At 47.5% G+C, this 25,671-nt stretch overlaps 1 protein-coding gene across 1 annotated transcript; it reads right to left on the reverse strand.

Annotated features, from left to right (window-relative positions):
* Window positions 1-45: 45 nt before the first annotated feature.
* Window positions 46-25,671, reverse strand: itk (IL2 inducible T cell kinase). The gene is made up of 18 exons (XM_052487965.1): window positions 25,523-25,671; window positions 23,678-23,834; window positions 23,325-23,429; window positions 23,096-23,177; window positions 22,746-22,877; window positions 22,191-22,228; window positions 21,926-22,077; window positions 21,545-21,610; window positions 21,361-21,415; window positions 9,515-9,594; window positions 9,118-9,263; window positions 6,361-6,435; window positions 4,897-5,065; window positions 4,310-4,526; window positions 3,910-3,974; window positions 3,569-3,687; window positions 3,004-3,161; window positions 46-322 (listed from the first exon to the last, which is right to left on the reverse strand). The coding sequence occupies exons 1-18, from the start codon at window positions 25,531-25,533 to the stop codon at window positions 257-259; spliced, it is 1,893 nt and encodes a 630-aa protein (XP_052343925.1). The 5' UTR covers window positions 25,534-25,671; the 3' UTR covers window positions 46-256.

Raw genomic sequence — 25,671 nt, forward strand, 5'->3', positions numbered from 1 at the left:
AATAAACACAATAGAAAGAAACAAGAAATCATGACACGAGAGAAGTAGACTTCTTCATTTTATAAAAAAAGATGGTTGCTATAAAAAAAAGTAAGAAATAGAAACTAGAAGGAAATGAATAAATAACATAAATACAGCTAGCTAAGTCTTTTTTGTATCGTATCTTCAGTTTTATTGAGCAAATGATTATTCCATGATTTACCCCGGATAGCTAGTTAGCAGACTAGGTTTGGTTGAATAGCTTGTCTATTCAGGCTCAGAGATCTGAGAGAGAGGCCAGCTCGTGCAGCAGGAGAGCAAAGGATGGACGGTCCTCTGGTTTCTACACAGGAAGAGACAGATCAATCACAAGACATTATGCTTAAAACACAAGCTACATACACTAAGATCACAGGTGAACCAACCTACCAGGCTGAATCAGTAAGGTACAGGTGAACCAACCTACCAGGCTGAATCAGTAAGGTACACATGAAACAACCTACCAGGCTGAATCAGTAAGGTACACATGAACCAACCTACCAGGCTGAATCAGTAAGGTACAGGTGAACCAACCTACCAGGCTGAATCAGTAAGGTACACGTGAACCAACCTACCAGGCTGAATCAGTAAGGTACACGTGAACCAACCTACCAGGCTGAATCAGTAAGGTACAGGTGAACCAACCTACCAGGCTGAATCAGTAAGGTACAGGTGAACCAACCTACCAGGCTGAATCAGTAAGGTACAGGTGAGTCTGTCTACTGCAGAGTTTCCCAAACCCCAAGAGGAGCATATTTTGTTTTTTTACACTAGCATGGATTCAATTAATCAACTCATCATCAAGCTTTGATTATTTGAATCAGCAGTGTATTTTTAGGGCAAAAATGAAGTTTGAGATTCTGAGAACCAAGTTTGGGAAACCCACCCACCCTACCCACCCACACTACACACCCACTCACACCTTACCCACCCACACCACACACACCTACACACTACACCCACCCACACACACCCCCACACTACACCCACTCACACCTCACACTACCCACCACCCACACACACACACCCCACACCTACCCACCCATCCTACCCACCCACACACACACACCCCACACTACACCCACTCACACACACCCCCACACTTCACCCACCTCACACTACACCCTCACACTACACCCACTCACACACACCTCACACACTACACCTACTCACACCCTACACCCACCCACGCCCACCCACCCTACCCACCCACCCACTCACAGACCCCCACACTACACCCACTCACCACCCACCCCCACACTACCCACCCACTACCCACACACACCCCCACACTACACCCACCACCACCCCCCCCACAAACCCCCACACACACCCCACACCTTACCCCCACACTATCCACCCACACACACCCCCCACTACACCCACTCACACCTTACCCACCCCCCACACCCCCACACTACACACACCTTACCCACCCCCACACCACCCCCCACTACACCCACTCACACCTTACCCACCCACACTCCACCCCACACACCCACTACACCCACTCACACCTTACCCACCCCCACACACACCCCCCACACTACACACCCCCACACACCCCCACACACCCACCCACCCACCACCCACCACACCCCCCACACACACTTACCCACCCACACAGACCCCCACACTACACCCACTCACACATTACCCACCCCCCACCCACCCTACCCACCCACACACACACCCCACACTACACCCACTCACAGACCCCCACACTACACCCCTCACACCTTACCCACCCCCACACACCTTACCCACCCACCCACCCACACACACCCCCACACTACACCCACTTACCCACACGCCCACCCACCCACCCCCCACACACCCTCACACTACCCCACCACAGACCCCCACACCCACACCTTACCCACCCACCCCCCACACACCCCCACACACCCCCACACTACACCCCCCACACTACACCCCCCACCCGCCCACACACCACACTACACCCCCACCCACCCCCACACACACACCCCCACACACACACCTTACCCACCCCCCACACCCCCACACTACCCACCCCCACACACCACACCACTCACACCCACCCACCCACACACACCCCCACACACCCACTCACCACCCACCCACCTTACCACACCCACTACACCCCCACACTTACCCACCACTCACACACACCCCACACCTACCCCCACACACCCCACACTACACCCACACACACCTACCCACCCACCCCACACTACACCCCCACACTTACCCCCCACCTTACACCCACCCCACCCCACCGCCCACCCACCACACACCTACCCACCCACCACCCACACACACCCCCCCACTTACCCACCCACACCCCCACACTCACCCCTCACACCACCCCCACACACACACCCCCACACCACCCACTCACACCACCCACCCCCACACACCCACCCCCACCACCCCACACCACCACACACACTCACACCTTACCCACCCACACACCCCCACACCCCCACACACCTACCCACCCACCCACCCACCCACACACACCCCCACACCTTACCCCACAGACCCCCACCCCCACACCAAACCCCCACACACCCCTACACCCACTCTTACCCACCCACCACACCCACCCATTACCCACCCGCCCACCCATACCCACCCACACCCCACACTACACCCCCACACTACACCCACCACACCCACCCACACCTTACCCCCCCACACCCCACACACACCCCCCACACCTACACCACCCACCCCCACACACACCCACCCCCACACTACACCCACTCACACCCCACACTACACCCCCACCCACACTACCCAACCACACCCCCACACTACACCCACTCACACCTTACCCATCCCCACACACACCCCCACACTCCAACCACACCCACTCACACCTCACACCTTACCCACCCACCCACACTACACCCCTCACAACCACCCACACACCCACCCACACTACCCTAACAGTACAGGTGTGAACCAGGTAGGTCCTTCCCACCCACCTCCCCCACACTCCTTCCAGCACCACTCCATGAGGAGGTGCACAGCCTCTGGGGCCTGTCTGGGTTTCAGCAGCCTCAGGCCTGCATTCAGGGCCTCCACCACCTCACCATTAGACCGGTTCTCATAGGGCAGACGCCCCTCAGTATACACCTCCCACATAAACACACCTGTAGGAGAGGTGAGGAGGGGAGGAGAGGATTCAACATTAATTCATCATACCTCTAGTATACATTTTCTAAGTTGAAGAAGCTCAGTGTCTGACCATGCACGACGGTCTCAGAGAGGATAAATAAACCTACCAAAGGACCAGACGGTCTCAGAGAGGATAAATAAACCTACCAAAGGACCAGACGGTCTCGGATAAATAAACCTACCAAAGGACCAGACGGTCTCAGAGAGGATAAATAAACCTACCAAAGGACCAGACGGTCTCAGAGAGGATAAATAAACCTACCAAAGGACCAGACGGTCTCAGAGAGGATAAATAAACCTACCAAAGGACCAGACGGTCTCAGAGAGGATGAATAAACCTACCAAAGGACCAGACGGTCTCAGAGAGGATAAATAAACCTACCAAAGGACCAGACGTCAGACTTGCTGCTGAACTTGCAGTACTTGATGACTTCAGGAGAAGACCACTTGATGGGGAACTTAGAGCCCTGAGAGCTGGTGTACTGGTCATCTAGAACAAACCTGGTAGGACAGGACAGGGAAGGACACACGGTTGGTTATCTGTGTGAGTCTCTGCAGCTTCCATGTATAGATACACAGTGCCCCCTGTAGAGAAGTCTGACCCTTTAACACACCGGTGGTAGTTTCCCCGTCAGGGTGGGTCACTGGTTCAAGTCTTCACCCTGAATCACCATATATTCTGGCCTTTATCAATAGGCATCAACCAGTCTGTCACAAACTCACCTGGTCATTCCAAAATCAGACACCTTCACCACGTTGTTGCAGGAGACCAGACAGTTTCTGGCTGCCTGTGAGGGTTGGGTTCAGAACACACACTTATGATCTGCAGTAGTTTGCCCATCTTCTATACTATACAGTCCATTATCACTGATAATCCATCTAGGCCTTAACCAAGCAGAGATGTCTTACAGTTCCTTGATGCTATGACCAGTGAGGTAAAACAACCCTTTCTAAGCTGTTCTGTGTTTTCGTTCTATAAATTCATTTACATTTTCTCTGTAAAATGTTTTGAGATTTGTGAAATGCACTTAAAATAAATTGTGACTGCTCACTCGCACGCAGGCAAGCATGTACACATGCACACGCTCATAAACACATATGTTCAGGTCTTTGGGTGGGTTACCAGGTCTCTGTGGATGAAGTTGTTGCTCTCCAGGTATGCCATCCCTTCACTGACGTCCAGACACATCCCCAGTAGGGTGTCCGGGGACATACGCCCCCTCCTGGCTCGGAGGTAGTCTGACAAGCAGCCCTGCTCCATCAACTCAAACACCAGACACATGGGAGAATGCTGGGTACACACACCATACAGCTGTACCAGCTTACAGTGGGACAGCATCCTGCAATACACACACACACACACACACACACACACACACACACACACACACACACACACACACACACACACACACACACACACACACACACACACACACACACACACACACACACACACACACACACACACACACACACACACACACACACAGATCAGAAGTAGGTCATTACATAGCACGGGTCCAGTGTGTAATTTGAGACACAGCCTTGTTAGGGAATAGGGTATCTTCTAAGATGCCCCCCACTATAAAGTCCTCTATGTAGGGAATAGGGTATCTTCTAAGATGCCCCCCCACTATAAAGTCCACTATGTAGGGAATAGGGTATCTTCTAAGATGTCCCCCCCCCCCCACTATAAAGTCCACTCACGTCATGACCCTGGCCTCCTCTTTAAAGTCTTCCTCAGACATGGCTCCCTCCCGGACCATCTTCACAGCTACCCTGCGCTCCCTCCACCGCCCCTGGAGTACCAGGCCAAACTGACCACTGCCCACTTCCTCACCCAGGATCAGCTCTGCCGGGTCTACCTCCCACTGACCTGGAGGGTGGGGGTAGGGAGAGGGAGGGGAGAGGGAGTGGAGAGAGAGGGAGGGGGTAGGTAGAGGAAGGATGGAAGGGGAGAGAGAGGGGAGAGGGTAGGAAGAGGGAGGGGAGAGGGAGGGGGAAGGGAGAGGGAGGGTGGAAGGGGAGAGATAGGGAGGCGGTAGGTTGAGGAAGGGTGGAAGGGGAGACAGAGGGAGGGGGTAGGTAGAGGAAGGGTGGAAGGGGTGAGTGTGGGAGGGGGAAGGGAGAGGGAGGGTGGAAGGGGAGAGAGAGGGAGGGGGAAGGGAGAGGGAGGGGGAGGGTGGAAGGGGAGAGAGAGGGAGGGGGTAGGTAGGTAGAGGAAGGGTGGAAGGGGAGAGCGAGAGGGAGGGGGAAGGGAGAGGAAGGGTGGAAGGGGAGAGAGAGGGAGGGGGAAGGGAGAGGGAGGGCGGAAGGGGAGAGAGAGGGAGGGGGTAGGGAGAGGAAGGGTGGAAGGGGAGAGAGAGGGAGGGGGTAGGGAGAGGGAGGGGAGAGGAAGGGGAAGGGAGAGGGAGGGGGAAGGGAGAGGAAGGGTGGAAGGGGAGAGAGAGGGAGGGGGTAGGTAGAGGGAGGGTGGAAGGGGAGAGAGGGAGGGGGTAGGTAGAGGGACGGTGGGTGGAAGGGGAGAGAGAGGGAGGGGGAAGGGAGAGGGGGGGTGGAAGGGGAGAGAAAGTGCAGAGGTAATAATGACATACTAATGCAATTATTGGAAGATACATCAAGGCTGAACACAACATGGTACACTGTGGTTGTCTGCCGCATTCTCCTCCAGGTAGTCCCTCCTGTCTGGACGTTTTCAGGGTGTGGTGGAGCTGCCTACCTATTGGCTGCTAAACCTGGGTACCTCATCACACAGGTCTACCTTACATCACCACTAATGTCCTCCCAGTCCAAATGCTTTTAGAGTAGCAAAACACATGCCAATTCTCACTATCATGCATCTGTTATGTTTGATCTTATCTTTATTATACAGTAACTTATCTATAACATATAAGCATATCTTTATTATACAGTAACTTATCGATAACATACGTACCTGGTGTGTTATCTGCTTTGTGTTTGAGCTTTGTAATTGTCATAAAATTCAGGGTTAGGTAACTTCCATAGAGATAGTTAGAGGACTGCGTATAGACAGCCCTGCTGTTACAGATGCTATAATCAAACAATACAAAAATAATAGTCCTCAAACTATCTCTATGGTAACTATAATCAATAACCAAATAAAATGGTTGCTGGCTGCCTAGAGGCAGGAGCAGCAGGTCGACCTCTGACCTTTTGAGAGTTCTGCAGGGCTCTGAAAGCTCTCTCTACCCTGAGAGATGGGATGCCTCAGTCGAGTGATTAGACCTGCAGAGACCAGACACACAAACGCACAAATGCATGCACACCCACACACACACACACAACACACACACACACACACACACACACACACACACACACACACACACACACACACACACACACACACACACACACACACACACACACACACACACATTTACATTTACATTTAAGTCATTTAGCAGACGCTCTTATCCAGAGCGACTTACAAATTGGTGCATTCACCTTATGACATCCACACACACACACACACACACACACACACACACAGGATGAAGCAACACACCTAAATCAAAACTATATGTGCATATACCGGTAGTTAGATAATGTAGAGGCTTTAGGCTGTTCTGCTTTAACAATAGAACACTAGAACACATTAACGTTTATATTACAGGCAGTTTCCTCTGTAGAATGTTGCTGCAAGGAAACGATTGTACCCTATACTAAGGAAACGATTGTACCCTATACCAAGGAAACGATTGTACCCTATACCAAGGAAACGATTGTACCCTATACTAAGGAAATGATTGTACCCTATACTAAGGAAACGATTGTACCCTATACTAAGGAAATGATTGTACCCTATACTAAGGAAATGATTGTACCCTATACTAAGGAAATGATTGTACCCTATACTAAGGAAATGATTGCACCCTATACTAAGGAAATGATTGTACCCTATACTAAGGAAACGATTGTACCCTATACTAAGGAAACGATTGTACCCTATACTAAGGAAACGATTGTACCCTACACTAAGGAAACGATTGTACCCTATACTAAGGAAATGATTGTACCCTATACTAAGGAAATGATTGTACCCTATACTAAGGAAATGATTGTACCCTATACTAAGGAAATGATTGTACCCTATACTAAGGAAATGATTGTACCCTATACTAAGGAAATGATTGTACCCTATACTAAGGAAATGATTGTACCCTATACTAAGGAAATGATTGTACCCTATACTAAGGAAATGATTGCACCCTATACTAAGGAAATGATTGTACCCTATACTAAGGAAACGATTGTACCCTATACTAAGGAAACGATTGTACCCTATACTAAGGAAACGATTGTACCCTACACTAAGGAAACGATTGTACCCTATACTAAGGAAACGATTGTACCCTATACTAAGGAAATGATTGTACCCTATACTAAGGAAATGATTGTACCCTATACTAAGGAAATGATTGTACCCTATACTAAGGAAATGATTGTACCCTATACTAAGGAAATGATTGTACCCTATACTAAGGAAATGATTGTACCCTATACTAAGGAAATGATTGTACCCTATACTAAGGAAATGATTGTACCCTATACTAAGGAAACGATTGTACCCTATACTAAGGAAATGATTGTACCCTATACTAAGGAAATGATTGTACCCTATACTAAGGAAATGATTGTACCCTATACTAAGGAAACGATTGTACCCTATACTAAGGAAATGATTGTACCCTATACTTAAGGAAATTATTGTACCCTCTACTAAGGAAACGATTGTACCCTATACTAAGGAAATGATTGTACCCTATACTAAGGAAACGATTGTACCCTATACTTAAGGAAACGATTGTACCCTATACTAAGGAAATGATTGTACCCTATACTAAGGAAATGATTGTACCCTATACTTAAGGAAATGATTGTACCCTATACTTAAGGAAATGATTGTACCCTATACTAAGGAAATGATTGTACCCTATACTAAGGAAATGATTGTACCCTATACTTAAGGAAATGATTGTACCCTCTACTAAGGAAACGATTGTACCCTATACTAAGGAAATGATTGTACCCTCTACTAAGGAAACGATTGTACCCTATACTAAGGAAATGATTGTACCCTATACTAAGGAAATGATTGTACCCTATACTTAAGGAAATGATTGTACCCTCTACTAAGGAAACGATTGTACCCTATACTAAGGAAATGATTGTACCCTATACTAAGGAAACGATTGTACCCTATACTTAAGGAAACGATTGTACCCTATACTAAGGAAATGATTGTACCCTATACTAAGGAAATGATTGTACCCTATACTTAAGGAAATGATTGTACCCTATACTTAAGGAAATGATTGTACCCTATACTAAGGAAATGATTGTACCCTATACTAAGGAAATGATTGTACCCTATACTACGGAAATGATTGTACCCTATACTAAGGAAATGATTGTACCCTATACTACGGAAATGATTGTACCCTATTCTAAGGAAATGATTGTACCCTATTCTAAGGAAATGATTGTACCCTATACTAAGGGGAGAACATCTGGACCATAGAATGTATAGAACCATTTCACACAGAGGAGGCTGGTGGGAGGAGCTATACGGGATCATTGTAATGGGTGGATTGGAATCAATTGAATGGTACCTAACAGATCAAACACATGGAAACAACGTGTTTGACTCCATTCCATTGACTACATTCCAGCTATTACAATGAGCCCGTCCTCCTATAGCTCCTCCCACAGGGAGCTACAGGATTTCACACTACATTAACACTCATCTCCCATCTCCCTCTCTACTGTGGGAGATCCATGCTGGTGGAACCTTACATGACCCCTGAAGATGCCTTTATCTCAACGCACTAACAAACACAGTCGACCTGGGTACAAATCCAAATAGGTCACACTGGCATGGCTGTAAATAGATGCATTAGGTACCTGCAGCGTTGTGTTGGTGGTACTGGATGAGCTCAGGAATGGTCATGAACAGGTATTTCTCTGCCAGGTAAAACTTGGACGTCTCCTCTGCCTCTGACTGTCTGATCTGGTAGTGCTTCACCCGCGGGTTCTTCTGCCCGTTGGATCTGAACATGATTCATCATCATGTCACTATGCCATAGCAAACTCTTGAAACGTGCAATATGCAGTTCAAAAAATAACAAAAGCAGGCAACCCACCACTGTTTTGATAAACAGCTGAGAGATGGGGCTGGAGATATGTAATCACTCTCAAATTCATAGACAGTGCTAGGGATGTCAAAATACCAATCACAGATCGCCCCTTTAACTGACTGTCATTGAAGCTGAGCGGCATGGCTGAAACAGGCAGTAGTTACCCTGGGGCTTTAGTGAAGACGGACACCGTGTAGACGCCTGCATGCCTGGAGTCTCGCACCATAAAGGCTCCTTCCTTACCCTGCACAAACAAACACAACGTTTCATTTGAGTAGGATGAATCATAATCGTCAGACAAAAGGAATTATAATTCAAGCCATCTGCTGAGTTCATTACGTTGAATTTGTTGTATGTCATATCATAGTTACGTGGATGTAATATCTTCAATCTCTACTTATGGTAATATTATGTGAATAAGGCTTGACATGATAGCACAGTGAGACTCCCGGATGGACGGGAGCTTGAAATGCACAACACCCATACCTACCCTACCACCGTCACTCTACACAACCCATACCTACCCTACCACCGTCACTCTACACAACCCATACCTACCCTACCACCGTCACTCTACACAACCCATACCTACCCTACCACCGTCACTCTACACAACCCATACCTACCCTACCACCGTCACTCTACACAACCCATACCTACCCTACCACCGTCACACTACACAACCCATACCTACCCTACCACCGTCACTCTACACAACCCATACCTACCCTACCACCGTCACACTACACAACCCATACCTACCCTACCACCGTCACTCTACACAACCCATACCTACCCTACCACCGTCACTCTACACAACCCATACCTACCCTACCACCGTCACTCTACACAACCCATACCTACCCTACCACCGTCACACTACACAACCCATACCTACCCTACCACCGTCACTCTACACAACCCATACCTACCCTACCACCGTCACTCTACACAACCCATACCTACCCTACCACCGTCACTCTACACAACCCATACCTACCCTACCACCGTCACACTACACAACCCATACCTACCCTACCACCGTCACACTACACAACCCATACCTATCCTACCACCGTCACACTACACAACCCATACCTACCCAACCACCGTCACTCTACACAACCCATACCTACCCTACCACCGTCACTACACAACCCATACCTACCCTACCACCGTCACACTACACAACCCATACCTACCCTACCACCGTCACACTACACAACCCATACCTACCCTACCACCGTCACACTACACAACCCATACCTACCCTACCACCGTCACTCTACACAACCCATACCTACCCTACCACCGTCACACTACACAACCCATACCTACCCTACCACCGTCACACTACACAACCCATACCTACCCAACCACCGTCACTCTACACAACCCATACCTACCCTACCACCGTCACACTACACAACCCATACCTACCCTACCACCGTCACACTACACAACCCATACCTACCCTACCACCGTCACACTACACAACCCATACCTACCCTACCACCGTCACACTACACAACCCATACCTACCCTACCACCGTCACTCTACACAACCCATACCTACCCTACCACCGTCACACTACACAACCCATACCTACCCTACCACCGTCACACTACACAACCCATACCTACCCTACCACCGTCACTCTACACAACCCATACCTACCCTACCACCGTCACTCTACACAACCCATACCTACCCTACCACCGTCACTCTACACAACCCATACCTACCCTACCACCGTCACTCTACACAACCCACCACCCTACCCTACCACCGTCACTCTACACAACCCATACCTACCCTACCACCGTCACTCTACACAACCCATACCTACCCTACCACCGTCACACTACACAACCCATACCTACCCTACCACCGTCACTACACAACCCATACCTACCCTACCACCGTCACACTACACAACCCATACCTACCCTACCACCGTCACTCTACACAACCCATACCTACCCTACCACCGTCACACTACACAACCCATACCTACCCTACCACCGTCACTCTACACAACCCATACCTACCCTACCACCGTCACTCTACACAACCCATACCTACCCTACCACCGTCACACTACACAACCCATACCTACCCTACCACCGTCACACTACACAACCCATACCTACCCTACCACCGTCACTCTACACAACCCATACCTACCCTACCACCGTCACACTACACAACCCATACCTACCCTACCACCGTCACACTACACAACCCATACCTACCCTACCACCGTCACACTACACAACCCATACCTACCCTACCACCGTCACTCTACACAACCCATACCTACCCTACCACCGTCACACTACACAACCCATACCTACCCTACCACCGTCACTCTACACAACCCATACCTACCCTACCACCGTCACACTACACAACCCATACCTACCCTACCACCGTCACTCTACACAACCCATACCTACCCTACCACCGTCACTCTACACAACCCATACCTACCCTACCACCGTCACTCTACACAACCCATACCTACCCTACCACCGTCACTCTACACAACCCATACCTACCCTACCACCGTCACTCTACACAACCCATACCTACCCTACCACCGTCACACTACACAACCCATACCTACCCTACCACCGTCACTCTACACAACCCATACCTACCCTACCACCGTCACACTACACAACCCATACCTACCCTACCACCGTCACACTACACAACCATACCTACCCTACCACCGTCACTCTACACAACCCATACCTACCCTACCACCGTCACACTACACAACCCATACCTACCCTACCACTGTCACACTACACAACCCATACCTACCCTACCACCGTCACTCTACACAACCCATACCTACCCTACCACCGTCACTCTACACAACCCATACCTACCCTACCACCGTCACACTACACAACCCATACCTACCCTACCACCGTCACTCTACACAACCCATACCTACCCTACCACCGTCACTCTACACAACCCATACCTACCCTACCACCGTCACTCTACACAACCCATACCTACCCTACCACCGTCACTCTACACAACCCATACCTACCCTACCAACGTCACTCTACACAACCCATACCTACCCTACCACCGTCACTCTACACAACCCATACCTACCCTACCACCGTCACTCTACACAACCCATACCTACCCTACCACCGTCACTCTACACAACCCATACCTACCCTACCACCGTCACACTACACAACCCATACCTACCCTACCACCGTCACTCTACACAACCCATACCTACCCTACCACCGTCACACTACACAACCCATACCTACCCTACCACCGTCACACTACACAACCCATACCTACCCTACCACCGTCACTCTACACAACCCATACCTACCCTACCACCGTCACACTACACAACCCATACCTACCCTACCACCGTCACACTACACAACCCATACCTACCCTACCACCGTCACACTACACAACCCATACCTACCCTACCACCGTCACTCTACACAACCCATACCTACCCTACCACCGTCACACTACACAACCCATACCTACCCTACCACCGTCACTCTACACAACCCATACCTACCCTACCACCGTCACTCTACACAACCCATACCTACCCTACCACCGTCACTCACTCTACACAACCCATACCTACCCTACCACCGTCACTCTACACAACCCATACCTACCCTACCACCGTCACACTACACAACCCATACCTACCCTACCACCGTCACTCTACACAACCCATACCTACCCTACCACCGTCACACTACACAACCCATACCTACCCTACCACCGTCACACTACACAACCCATACCTACCCTACCACCGTCACACTACACAACCCATACCTACCCTACCACCGTCACACTACACAACCCATACCTACCCTACCACCATCACACTACACAACCCATACCTACCCTACCACCGTCACTCTACACAACCCATACCTACCCTACCACCGTCACACTACACAACCCATACCTACCCTACCACCGTCACTCTACACAACCCATACCTACCCTACCACCGTCACTACACAACCCATACCTACCCTACCACCGTCACACTACACAACCCATACCTACCCTACCACCGTCACTCTACACAACCCATACCTACCCTACCACCGTCACACTACACAACCCATACCTACCCTACCACCGTCACTCTACACAACCCATACCTACCCTACCACCGTTACACTACACAACCCATACCTACCCTACCACCGTCACTCTACACAACCCATACCTACCCTACCACCGTCACTCTACACAACCCATACCTACCCTACCACCGTCACTCTACACAACCCATACCTACCCTACCACCGTCACTCTACACAACCCATACCTACCCTACAACCGTCACTCTACACAACCCATACCTACCCCCTACCCCCGTCACACTACACAACCCATACCTACCCTACCACCGTCACACTACACAACCCATACCTACCCTACCACCGTCACACTACACAACCCATACCTACCCTACCACCACCACACTACACAACCCATACCTACCCTACCACCGTCACTCTACAAAACCCATACCTACCCTATCACCGTCACACTACACAACCCATACCTACCCTACCACCGTCACACTACACAACCCTAACCCTTCCCTACCACCGTCACACTACACAACCCATACCTACCCTACCACCGTCACTCTACACAACCCATATCTACCCTACCACCGTCACACTACACAACCCATACCTACCCTACCACCGTCACTCTACACAACCCATACCTACCCTACCACCGTCACACTACACAACCCATACCTACCCTACCACCGTCACACTACACAACCCATACCTACCCTACCACCGTCACCCTACACAACCCATACCTACCCTACCACCGTCACACTACACAACCCTAACCCTACCCTACCACCGTCACACTACACAACCCATACCTACCCTACCCCGTCACACTACACAACCCATACCTACCCTACCACCGTCACTCTACACAACCCATACCTACCCTACCACCGTCACACTACACAACCCATACCTACCCTACCACCGTCACACTACACAACCCATACCTACCCTACCACCGTCACTCTACAAAACCCATACCTACCCTATCACCGTCACACTACACAACCCATACCTACCCTACCACCGTCACACTACACAACCCTACCTACCCTACCACCGTCACTCTACACAACCCATACCTACCCTACCACCGTCCCTGTAAACAACGCATAACTACCCTACCACCGTCACTCTACACAACCCTAACCCTTCCCTACCACCGTCACACTACACAACCCATACCTACCCTACCACCGTCACACTACACAACCCATACCTACCCTACCACCGTCACTCTACACAACCCATACCTACCCTACCACCGTCACACTACACAACCCTAACCCTACCCTACCACCGTCACTCTACACAACCCATACCTACCGTACCACTGTCACACTACACAACCCATACCTACCCTACCACCATCACACTACACAACCCTAACCCTTCACTACCACCGTCCCTCTAAACAACCCATACCTACCCTACCACCGTCACACTACACAACCCATACCTACCCTACCACTGTCACACTACACAACCCATACCTACCCTACCACCGTCACACTACACAACCCATACCTACCCGACCACTGTCACACTACACAACCCTAAACCCTCCCTACCACCGTCACACTACACAACCCATACCTACCCTACCACTGTCACACTACACAACCCATACCTACCCTACCACCGTCACACTACACAACCCATACCTACCCGACCACTGTCACACTACACAACCCTAAACCCTCCCTACCACCGTCACACTACACAACCCATACCTTCCCTACCACCGTCACACTACACAACCCATACCTACCCTACCACCATCACACTACACAACCCATACCTACCCTACAACCATCACACTACACAACCCATACCTACCCTACCACCATCACACTACACAACCCATACCTACCCTACAACCATCACACTACACAACCCATACCTACCCTCCCACTGTCACACTACACAACCCTTCCCTCCCACTGTCACACTACACAACCCTCCCACTGTCACACTACACAACCCTAACCCTCCCACTGTCACACTACACAACCCTCCCACTGTCACACTACACAACCCTAACCCTCCCACTGTCACACTACACAACCCTCCCACTGTCACACTACACAACCCTAACCCTCCCACTGTCACACTACACAACCCTCCCACTGTCACACTACACAACCCTCCCACTGTCACACTACACAACCCTCCCACTGTCACACTACACAACCCTAACCCTCCCACTGTCACACTACACAACCCTAATCCTCCCACTGTCACACTACACAACCTCAACCCTCCCACTGTCACACTACACAACCCTAACCCTCCCACTGTCACACTACACAACCCTCCCACTGTCACACTACACAACCCTAATCCTCACACTGTCACACTACACAACCCTCCTACCGTCACACTACACAACCCTCCCACTGTCACACTACACAACCCTAACCCTCCCACTGTCACACTACACAACCCTCCCACTGTCACACTACACAACCCTACCACTGTCACACAACACACCCCTAACCCTCCCACTGTCACACTACACAACCCTAACCCTCCCACTGTCACACTACACAACCCTCCCACTGTCACACTACACAACCCTCCCACTGTCACACTACACAACCCTCCCACTGTCACACTACACAACCCTCCCACCGTCACACTACACAACCCTCCCACCGTCACACTACACAACCCTCCCACCATCACACTACACAACCCTAACCTCTACACAACCCTCCCACTGTCACACTACAAAACCCTAACCCTCCCACCATCACACTACACAACCCTACCCTCCCACTGTCACACTACACAACCCTAACCCTCCCACTGTCACACTACACAACCCTCCCACTGTCACACTACACAACTCTCCCACTGTCACACTACACAACCCTACCCTCCCACTGTCACACTACACAACCCTAACCCTCCCACTGTCACACTACACAACTCTCCCACTGTCACACTACACAACCCTAACCCTCCCACTGTCACACTACACAACCCTAACCCTCCCACTATCACACTACACAACCCTAACCCTCCCACTGTCACACTACACAACCCTCCCACTATCACACCACACAACCCTAACCCTCCCACTGTCATACTACACAACCCTAACCCTCCCACTGTCACACTACACAACCCTAACCTCCCACTGTCACACTACACAACCCTCCCACTGTCACACTACACAACCCTAACCCTCCCACTGTCACACTACACAACCCTAACCCTCCCACTGTCACACTACACAACCCTCCCACTGTCACACTACACAACCCTAACCCTCCCACTGTCACACTACACAACCCTCCCACTGTCACACTACACAACCCTAACCCTCCCACTGTCACACTACACAACCCTAACCCTCCCACTGTCACACTACACAACCCTAACCCTCCCACTGTCACACTACACAACCCTAACCCTCCCACTGTCACACTACACAACCCTAACCCTCCCACTGTCACACTACACAACCCTAACCCTCCCACTGTACACACTGACACAACCTGAACCCTCCCACTGTCACACTACACAACCCTCCCACTGTCACACTACACAACCCTACCACTGTCAGTACAGTTTAACACTACACAACCCTCCCACTGTCACACTACACAACCCTCCCACCATCACACTACACAACCCTACCCTCCCACTGTCACACTAACACCAACCCTGCCACAACCCTAACCCTCACACTGTCACACTACACAACCCTCCTACCGTCACACTACACAACCCTCCCACTGTCACACTACACAACCCTAACCCTACCACTGTCACACTACACAACCCTAACCCTCCCACTGTCACACTACATAACCCTACCCTCCCACTGTCACACTACACAACCCTAACCTCCCCACTGAATCACACTACACAACCCTAACCCTCCCACTGTCACACGTTTAACACAACCCTAACCCTCCCACTATCACACTACACAACCCTAACCCTCCCACTGTCACACTACACAACCATCCCACTATCACACCACACAACCCTAACCCTCCCACTGTCACACTACACAACCCTAACCCTCCCACTGTCACACTACACAACCCTAACCTACCCACTGTCACACTACACAACCCTAACCCTCCCACTCTACACAACCCTAACCCTCCCACTGTCACACTACACAACCCTAACCCTCCCACTGTCACACTACACAACCCTAACCCTCCCACTGTCACACTACACAACCCTAACCCTCCCACTGTCACACTACACAACCCTAACCCTCCCACTGTCACACTACACAACCCTAACCCTCCCACTGTCACACTACACAACCCTAACCCTCCCACTGTCACACTACACAACCCTAACCCTACCCTACCACTGTCACACTACACAACCCTAACCTACCACTGTCACACTACACAACCCTAACCTACCACTGTCACACTACACAACCCTAACCCTCCCACTGTCACACTACACAACCCTAACCCTACCCTACCACTTAGAGCATCTGCTAAATGACTTAAATGTAAATGTAAATGTAAATGTCACACTACACAACCCCAAACCTCCCACTGTCACACTACACAACCCTAACCCTCCCACTGTCACACTACACAACCCTAACCCTACCCTCCCACTGTCACCATCTGTCTGTAATAGCGATTATGACACATTTACAACAGGAAATCCTGGACCTGAGCAACCTGCTCCATTGTTTCAAATGTCATCTTTCACTCTGTGTGTGCGTGCGTGTGTGCGTGCGTGTGGACATGCATCTTGCAAAACGCAGCTTTTGCATCCGTGCTGCTGGGGCAAGATACAGGAATTAATTCAATCAAATCCGGTAACCAAATTTTCTGGATAAATTCAAAACATGATCTCATTTTCAAACATAAAAAACATTATTTTTACAGTTATACTTTTTTTAGGGATAACAAAAACATGTTTTCTCTCTAGTTTCAGTTTGTCTGGTTGTAATTCTGATAACATTGCTTTTTGATTGAATCAGGCCCACAATGTCTGTCCTCTCCCTTCTGAAGTACAGTTTAACACCAAACTATGTCTGTCCTCTCCCTTCTGAAGTACAGTTTAACCCCAAACTATGTCTGTCCTCTCCCTTCTGAAGTACAGTTTAACACCAAACTATGTCTGTCCTCTCCCTTCTGAAGTACAGTTTAACACCAAACGGTGTCTGTCCTCTCCCTTCTGAAGTACAGTTTCTATGTCTGTCCTCTCCTTCTGAAGTACAGTTTAACACCAAACTATGTCTGTCCTCTCCCTTCTGAAGTACAGTTTAACACTTCAAACTATGTCTGTCCTCTCCCTTCTGAAGTACAGTTTAACACCAAACTATGTCTGTCCTCTCCCTTCTGAAGTAAACGGTGTCTGTCCTCTCCTTCACCAAACAGTTTAACAGTTTAACCAAACTATGTCTGTCCTCTCCCTTCTGAAGTACAGTTTAACACCAAACTATGTCTGTCCTCTCCCTTCTGAAGTACAGTTTAACACCAAACTATGTCTGTCCTCTCCCTTCTGAAGTACAGTTTAACAGTTTAACCCCAAACTATGTCTTTCCTCTCCCTTCTGAAGTACAGTTTAACACCAAACTATGTCTTTCCTCTCCCTTCTGAAGTACAGTTTAATACCAAACTATGTCTGTCCTCTACCTTCTGAAGTACAGTTTAACCCCAAACTATGTCTGTCCTCTCCCTTCTGAAGTACAGTTTAACACCAAACTATGTCTGTCCTCTCCCTTCTGAAGTACAGTTTAACACCAAACTATGTCTGTCCTCTCCCTTCTGAAGTACAGTTTAACACCAAACTATGTCTGTCCTCTCCCTTCTGAAGTACAGTTTAACACCAAACTATGTCTGTCCTCTCCCTTCTGAAGTACAGTTTAACACCAAACTATGTCTGTCCTCTCCCTTCTGAAGTACAGTTTAACCCCAAACTATGTCTGTCCTCTCCCTTCTGAAGTACAGTTTAACACCAAACGGTGTCTGTCCTCTCCCTTCTGAAGTACAGTTTAACCCCAAACTATGTCTGTCCTCTCCCTTCTGAAGTACAGTTTAACACCAAACGGTGTCTGTCCTCTCCCTTCTGAAGTACAGTTTAACACCAAACTATGTCTGTCCTCTCCCTTCTGAAGTACAGTTTAACACCAAACTATGTCTGTCCTCTCCCTTCTGAAGTACAGTTTAACACCAAACTATGTCTGTCCTCTCCCTTCTGAAGTACAGTTTAACCCCAAACTATGTCTGTCCTCTCCCTTCTGAAGTACAGTTTAACACCAAACGGTGTCTGTCCTCTCCCTTCTGAAGTACAGTTTAACACCAAACTATGTCTGTCCTCTCCCTTCTGAAGTACAGTTTAACACCAAACTATGTCTTTGTCTCCCTTCTGAAGTACAGTTTAACACCAAACGGTGTCTGTTGTCTCCTTCAAACAGTTTATGTCTGTCCTCTCCCTTCTGAAGTACAGTTTAACACCAAACTATGTCTGTCCTCTCCTTCTGAAGTACAGTTTAACACCAAACTATGTCTGTCCTCTCCCTTCTGAAGTACAGTTTAACACCAAACTATGTCTGTCCTCTCCCTTCTGAAGTACAGTTTAACACCAAACTATGTCTGTCCTCTCCCTTCTGAAGTACAGTTTAACACCAAACTATGTCTGTCCTCTCCCTTCTGAAGTACAGTTTAACACCAAACTATGTCTGTCCTCTCCCTTCTGAAGTACAGTTTAACACCAAACTATGTCTGTCCTCTCCCTTCTGAAGTACAGTTTAACACCAAACTATGTCTGTCCTCTCCCTTCTGAAGTAAGTAGTTTAACAGTTTAACCCCAAACTATGTCTGTCCTCTCCCTTCTGAAGTACAGTTTAACACCAAACTATGTCTGTCCTCTCCCTTCTGAAGTACAGTTTAACACCAAACTATGTCTGTCCTCTCCCTTCTGAAGTACAGTTTAACACCAAACTATGTCTGTCCTCTCCCTTCTGAAGTACAGTTTAACACCAAACTATGTCTGTCCTCTCCCTTCTGAAGTACAGTTTAACACCAAACTATGTCTGTCCTCTCCCTTCTGAAGTACAGTTTAACACCAAACTATGTCTGTCCTCTCCCTTCTGAAGTACAGTTTAACACCAAACTATGTCTGTCCTCTCCCTTCTGAAGTACAGTTTAACACCAAACTATGTCTGTCCTCTCCCTTCTGAAGTACAGTTTAACACCAAACTATGTCTGTCCTCTCCCTTCTGAAGTACAGTTTAACCCCAAACTATGTCTGTCCTCTCCCTTCTGAAGTACAGTTTAACACCAAACTATGTCTGTCCTCTCCCTTCTGAAGTACAGTTTAACACCAAACTATGTCTGTCCTCTCCCTTCTGAAGTACAGTTTAACACCAAACTATGTCTGTCCTCTCCCTTCTGAAGTACAGTTTAACACCAAACTATGTCTGTCCTCTCCCTTCTGAAGTACAGTTTAACACCAAACTATGTCTGTCCTCTCCCTTCTGAAGTACAGTTTAACACCAAACTATGTCTGTCCTCTCCCTTCTGAAGTGCAGTTTAACACCAAACTATGTCTGTCCTCTCCCTTCTGAAGTACAGTTTAACACCAAACTATGTCTGTCCTCTCCCTTCTGAAGTACAGTTTAACACCAAACAATGTCTGTCTGTCCTCTCCCTTCTGAAGTACAGTTTAACACCAAACTATGTCTGTCTGTCCTCTCCTTCTGAAGTACAGTTTAACACCAAACTATGTCTTTCCTCTCCCTTCTGAAGTACAGTTTAACACCAAACTATGTCTTTCCTCTCCCTTCTGAAGTACAGTTTAACACCAAACTATGTCTTTCCTCTCCCTTCTGAAGTACAGTTTAACACCAAACTGAAGAAGGCCGACGTTGTTTTACCTCTGTCATCAGCAGTTCCTCAGCTCTTCCTCTCGTTATGTCTTTGTTGTACCATCTGGAAAACAAGAAGGGGAATTATCAACCTAGACCAATCAGATGTCTGAAATAAAATAACAGGGTACAATTGTTATCTTATACTATAAAAATAGTCAGGAGAATTGTATTTGATATAAATACGACTCACTCAAATCTGTTGAAGTTGTTGCAGGATTTTTCCGCTATATACGTGCAAGGTACAAAACCTGTGTTTCTATTGAAGGAAAGGACACAATGAATACTGTAGGTGTGTACAACTAAACAGCCAATAAAACATATTACAGACAGGCTCAGACAGATGTCATAGGGTTGGCATAGAGATGTCATAGGGTTGTCATAGAGATGTCATAGGGTTGTCACAGAGATGTCATAGGGTTGTCACAGAGATGTCATAGGGTTGTCACAGAGATGTCATAGGGTTGTCACAGAGATGTCATAGGGTTGTCACAGAGATGTCATAGGGTTGTCACAGAGATGTCATAGGGTTGTCACAGGGTTATAATAGTGTTGTCATGTCGTCTCTACTTACCCTCTGTGGTCCTGTACAGTCCACCAATCATGGTGGGAGCTGTCAGTCAGGATGTACTCCTGGTCTTTGTGAAGGGGCAGCTCTGTGTCTCCAAGGGGACTGTAGTTCTGTAGCGCAACCACCACACTCTGGCCCGGGTCGGAGAGCCGCCGCTACACGATGTAAGGGAAACACTGATCCTTAGCATTAATGTGACTCAAAGCAACATACTGTACGTTTACAGGCACGGTGAAGTATATAGACATGACATATCATGCATATTTACCTGTGTGTCCGGGGTTGGAGGGAGAGGCTTCTTGGAAGCTACAGAAGGGCATTTTGTGGTTAATTCTTAAAAGTCTAAGCTGCTGGTGTGTGTGTGTGTGTGTGTGTGTGTGTGTGTGTGTGTGTGTGTGTGTGTGTGTGTGTGTGTGTGTGTGTGTGTGTGTGTGTGTGTGTGTGTGTGTGTGTGTGTGTGTGTGTAGTGTGTGTGTGTGTTTGTGTGTGTGTGTGTGTGTGTGTGTGTGTGTGTGTGTGTCTGTGTGTGTGTGTGCATGTGTGGCTGTGTGTGTACAGTGTGTGTAAGGGTCTCCTTGAGACGCAGCCCATTGCTAAAAAACACATCTCTAGCGTGAACTGACGGATTTTATTATTATGTTACTTAGATTGACACACCAGTGCGTCAATAGGCCATAGAGAGTTAAATTCACATTATGGGCAGTTTTAATAATAATAATAATAACTTTTCATAGGATTTATAAATGGTTTATATGTAAGACATAATAATACTAATGATTATTTTTATTGAGTGTGGGAAATGCACTCTTCAAATGAAATATACCTGTTCCATATCCCACAGGGTCGTATTCCTGACACCCCGTAGCCATCTTCTCTGTCTGGTAACAGCACCTCCACCTCCCCTCCGTCCAGAAGTTGGGGTGATACTTCAGGAGTAATGCATTGCACTTGGTCTCTTCATGACACGAGAGAGAAATGAAATACAGTGTAAGACATGGAGGCTCAAATGTGTCAGAGTTTATAATATAATGTTGATATACTACTCTTCATATTATGTTGTTTTTCTAATCTTATGGTATATATATTATGGTATATATATATATGAACAAACTCAGCTCTGTGGTATTGGTATTATGGATCTGATGTTGAATGTTTCCCATAACGGCTGCTCACCCTCCTTCAGAGCCCGGACCCATCTCTGACGACAGTCGTTGTCCGGGGCGAAGATGTACAGGTAGCAGTTGTCGTGGACAACCTGTTGAGACATTTATGCACATCTAAAAAAAACAGTGTCATGGCTTATAAATGAAAGTCATTGTAAACTGTTCCCAATGGTGAGTAATTAGCATTCCTCCATTAGACAGAAGCGGTAGAAGAGATGAGTTGTCTTATGTGGTCTTACCTGGAAGGGGTACTTGTTGCTGCAGGGGATTGGGGCTTCACTGCACACTATCTCTACACACTTGATCCTGGAGAGCTCAATGCAGCCTTTCTGGCTGGGCTTTTTCTGAAGATGAATAAAGGTTTCTATCAACATCTTCACAACTTTCTATTTTCATATCAAACAATACAACTCCCATACAGTAACTGTCATACACTGTGAAAGCAAGATTTATTCAGAACTCAACATATGATTTTCAAAATTAGACTACTGAAGTATAAAGTGTAAATTAATTTCAACATTAAATGTCATTCTTGACAGAAATCGATAAACAAACAAACGCCACACAATTTAACAGTAAAAATTGTACATACCCCAGGGCGCTGTTCAGAATAGGTCAGGTCCTGGGTGTCCAAGACAAAGAACCTTTCCTTGTAATTACAGGGCGACGTCCTTCGCTTCTGCTGAGATTTCTTGATGAGAGTCCCCTTCAAGATTACTGTGGGGAGCATAGTGAACACAGATACCTGGCTAACATTGAGAGACAGAGGGAGAGACAGAGAGAGAGACAGCGAGGTGGGCTGTAGAGTTAGACTGAACACCTATAGAGGAGTGGAGAGAAGGAAAAGATTGATGGGAGTCTGTGTCGTGTGAGTTTCCGCTGTAGATACACTAGGTAAACCACTTCCTTGAGCATGGCTGATAGAAACCAACACTCACACACAGACTAAGATGCACACACACACACACACACACACACACACACACACACACACACACACACACACACACACTGAAGCATCACAAGCTGCATGGGTGCACAGAACCACAGGGCCTGAGCAGCTCTCTCCCCAGAAATCAGGCTAAACGTACACTTAAAACACATTTGTAGTTGAACAAATGCTATTATGCAGGTTACTGCCAAACTAATGGAAACACTTGAGTAACTGAGGGATATAAAGTATATTGAAAGCAGGTGATTCCACATAGGTTCCTCAGTTAATTAAGCAATTCATATCCCATCATGCATGTATAAAAACACTGGAAAGGTCATTATTTTGGCAACAGTGGCTATTTATATTTGTATTTATCCCAATCACAGTAAGGTACTTAAAGATATCATCTGGTACTTTTGTATACTTTTTAGCCAGTAGTTCTGCAAGTAGCCCTCCCGAGCCAAAAGTGGTCCTGGAAAAGGTGTTGTTTTGTGCACCAATAATATAAAGTCATTCATCTTTCTCCCGCTCTACTACTGTGTGCATGATGTGCCTCTTGCTACCTGACACTCATATGGCGAGGGACTGAAGCTCATTGGATGAACTAGAGTTGTTAGGGGGCTGGCCCATGTGGGTGAAAATGAATGGAAACTGGCGCAACACAGCTTCCAGAAAAAGTTGCTTTCAAACTTGGGTTTTCGTGGCTAATTAAGGTAAGACAGTAATTCTGCTCATAGTTTATGCATGTATGAATTACACATTGACACATCCATCCCAAAGCAGGAGGTTAAAACAATATTTAAAAGTTGCCAAAGTTACGGAGTATGTCTTTAATTGTTAACCAGAAATGATTTGATATTTAAGCAATAAGGCCCAAGGGGGTGTGGTATATGGCCAATATACCACTTATAACAACAAACTCTGAGGTGGCTTATTGCCAGTGATGGAAAAAGTACCCAATTGTCATACTTGAGTAAAAGTAAAGATACCTTAATAGAAAATGCCTAAAGTAAAAATGAAAGTCACCCAGTAAAATACTACTTGAGTAAAAGTCTAAAAGTATTTGGTTTAAAATATACTTAAGTATCAAAAGTAAATGTAATTGCAAAAATATACTTAAGTATCAAAAGTAAATGTAATTGCAAAAAATATACTTAAGTATCAAAAGTAAAAGTATAAATCATTTCAAAGTTGTTATATAAAGCACACCAGACAGAACAATTTGTAAAAACAAAAATATTTACAGATAGCCAGGGCACACTCTAATACTCAGACATGATTTCCAAACAAAGCATTTGTGTTTAGTGAGTCTGCCAGGTCAGAGGCATAAGGGATGACCAGACATGTTCTCTTGATATGTTCGTAAATTGGACCATTTTCCTGTCCTGTTAAGCATTCAAAATGTAACGAGTACTTTTGTTATCAGGAAAAACATATGGAGTAAAAAGTACATTATTTTCTTTAGGTATATAGTAAAGTAAAAGTAAAAGTTGTCAAACTTACAGATATCCCATAAAACTACTTAAGTAGAACTTTAATTGTTTTATACTTAAGTACTTAGCATCACTGCTTATTGCTATTATAAACTGGTTACCAAAGTAATTAGAGCATTAAAAACACATGTTTTGTCATAAGATCCGCGTTACCACATC

Source organism: Oncorhynchus keta, chromosome 30 (genome assembly GCF_023373465.1).
Source record: "Oncorhynchus keta strain PuntledgeMale-10-30-2019 chromosome 30, Oket_V2, whole genome shotgun sequence".
Lineage (NCBI taxonomy): Eukaryota > Metazoa > Chordata > Actinopteri > Salmoniformes > Salmonidae > Oncorhynchus > Oncorhynchus keta.

What these genes read in the sequence shown, in the direction of transcription:
- itk (XM_052487965.1), bottom strand. An exon ending in GCAACAAGTACCCCTTCCAG is followed by an intron (nt 23,178 to 23,324) that starts GTAAGACCACAT and finishes ATGTCTCAACAG; the next exon opens with GTTGTCCACGACAACTGCTA. An exon ending in GTCTGACGTCTGGTCCTTTG is followed by an intron (nt 3,162 to 3,568) that starts GTAGGTTTATTT and finishes CCTCTCCTACAG; the next exon opens with GTGTGTTTATGTGGGAGGTG.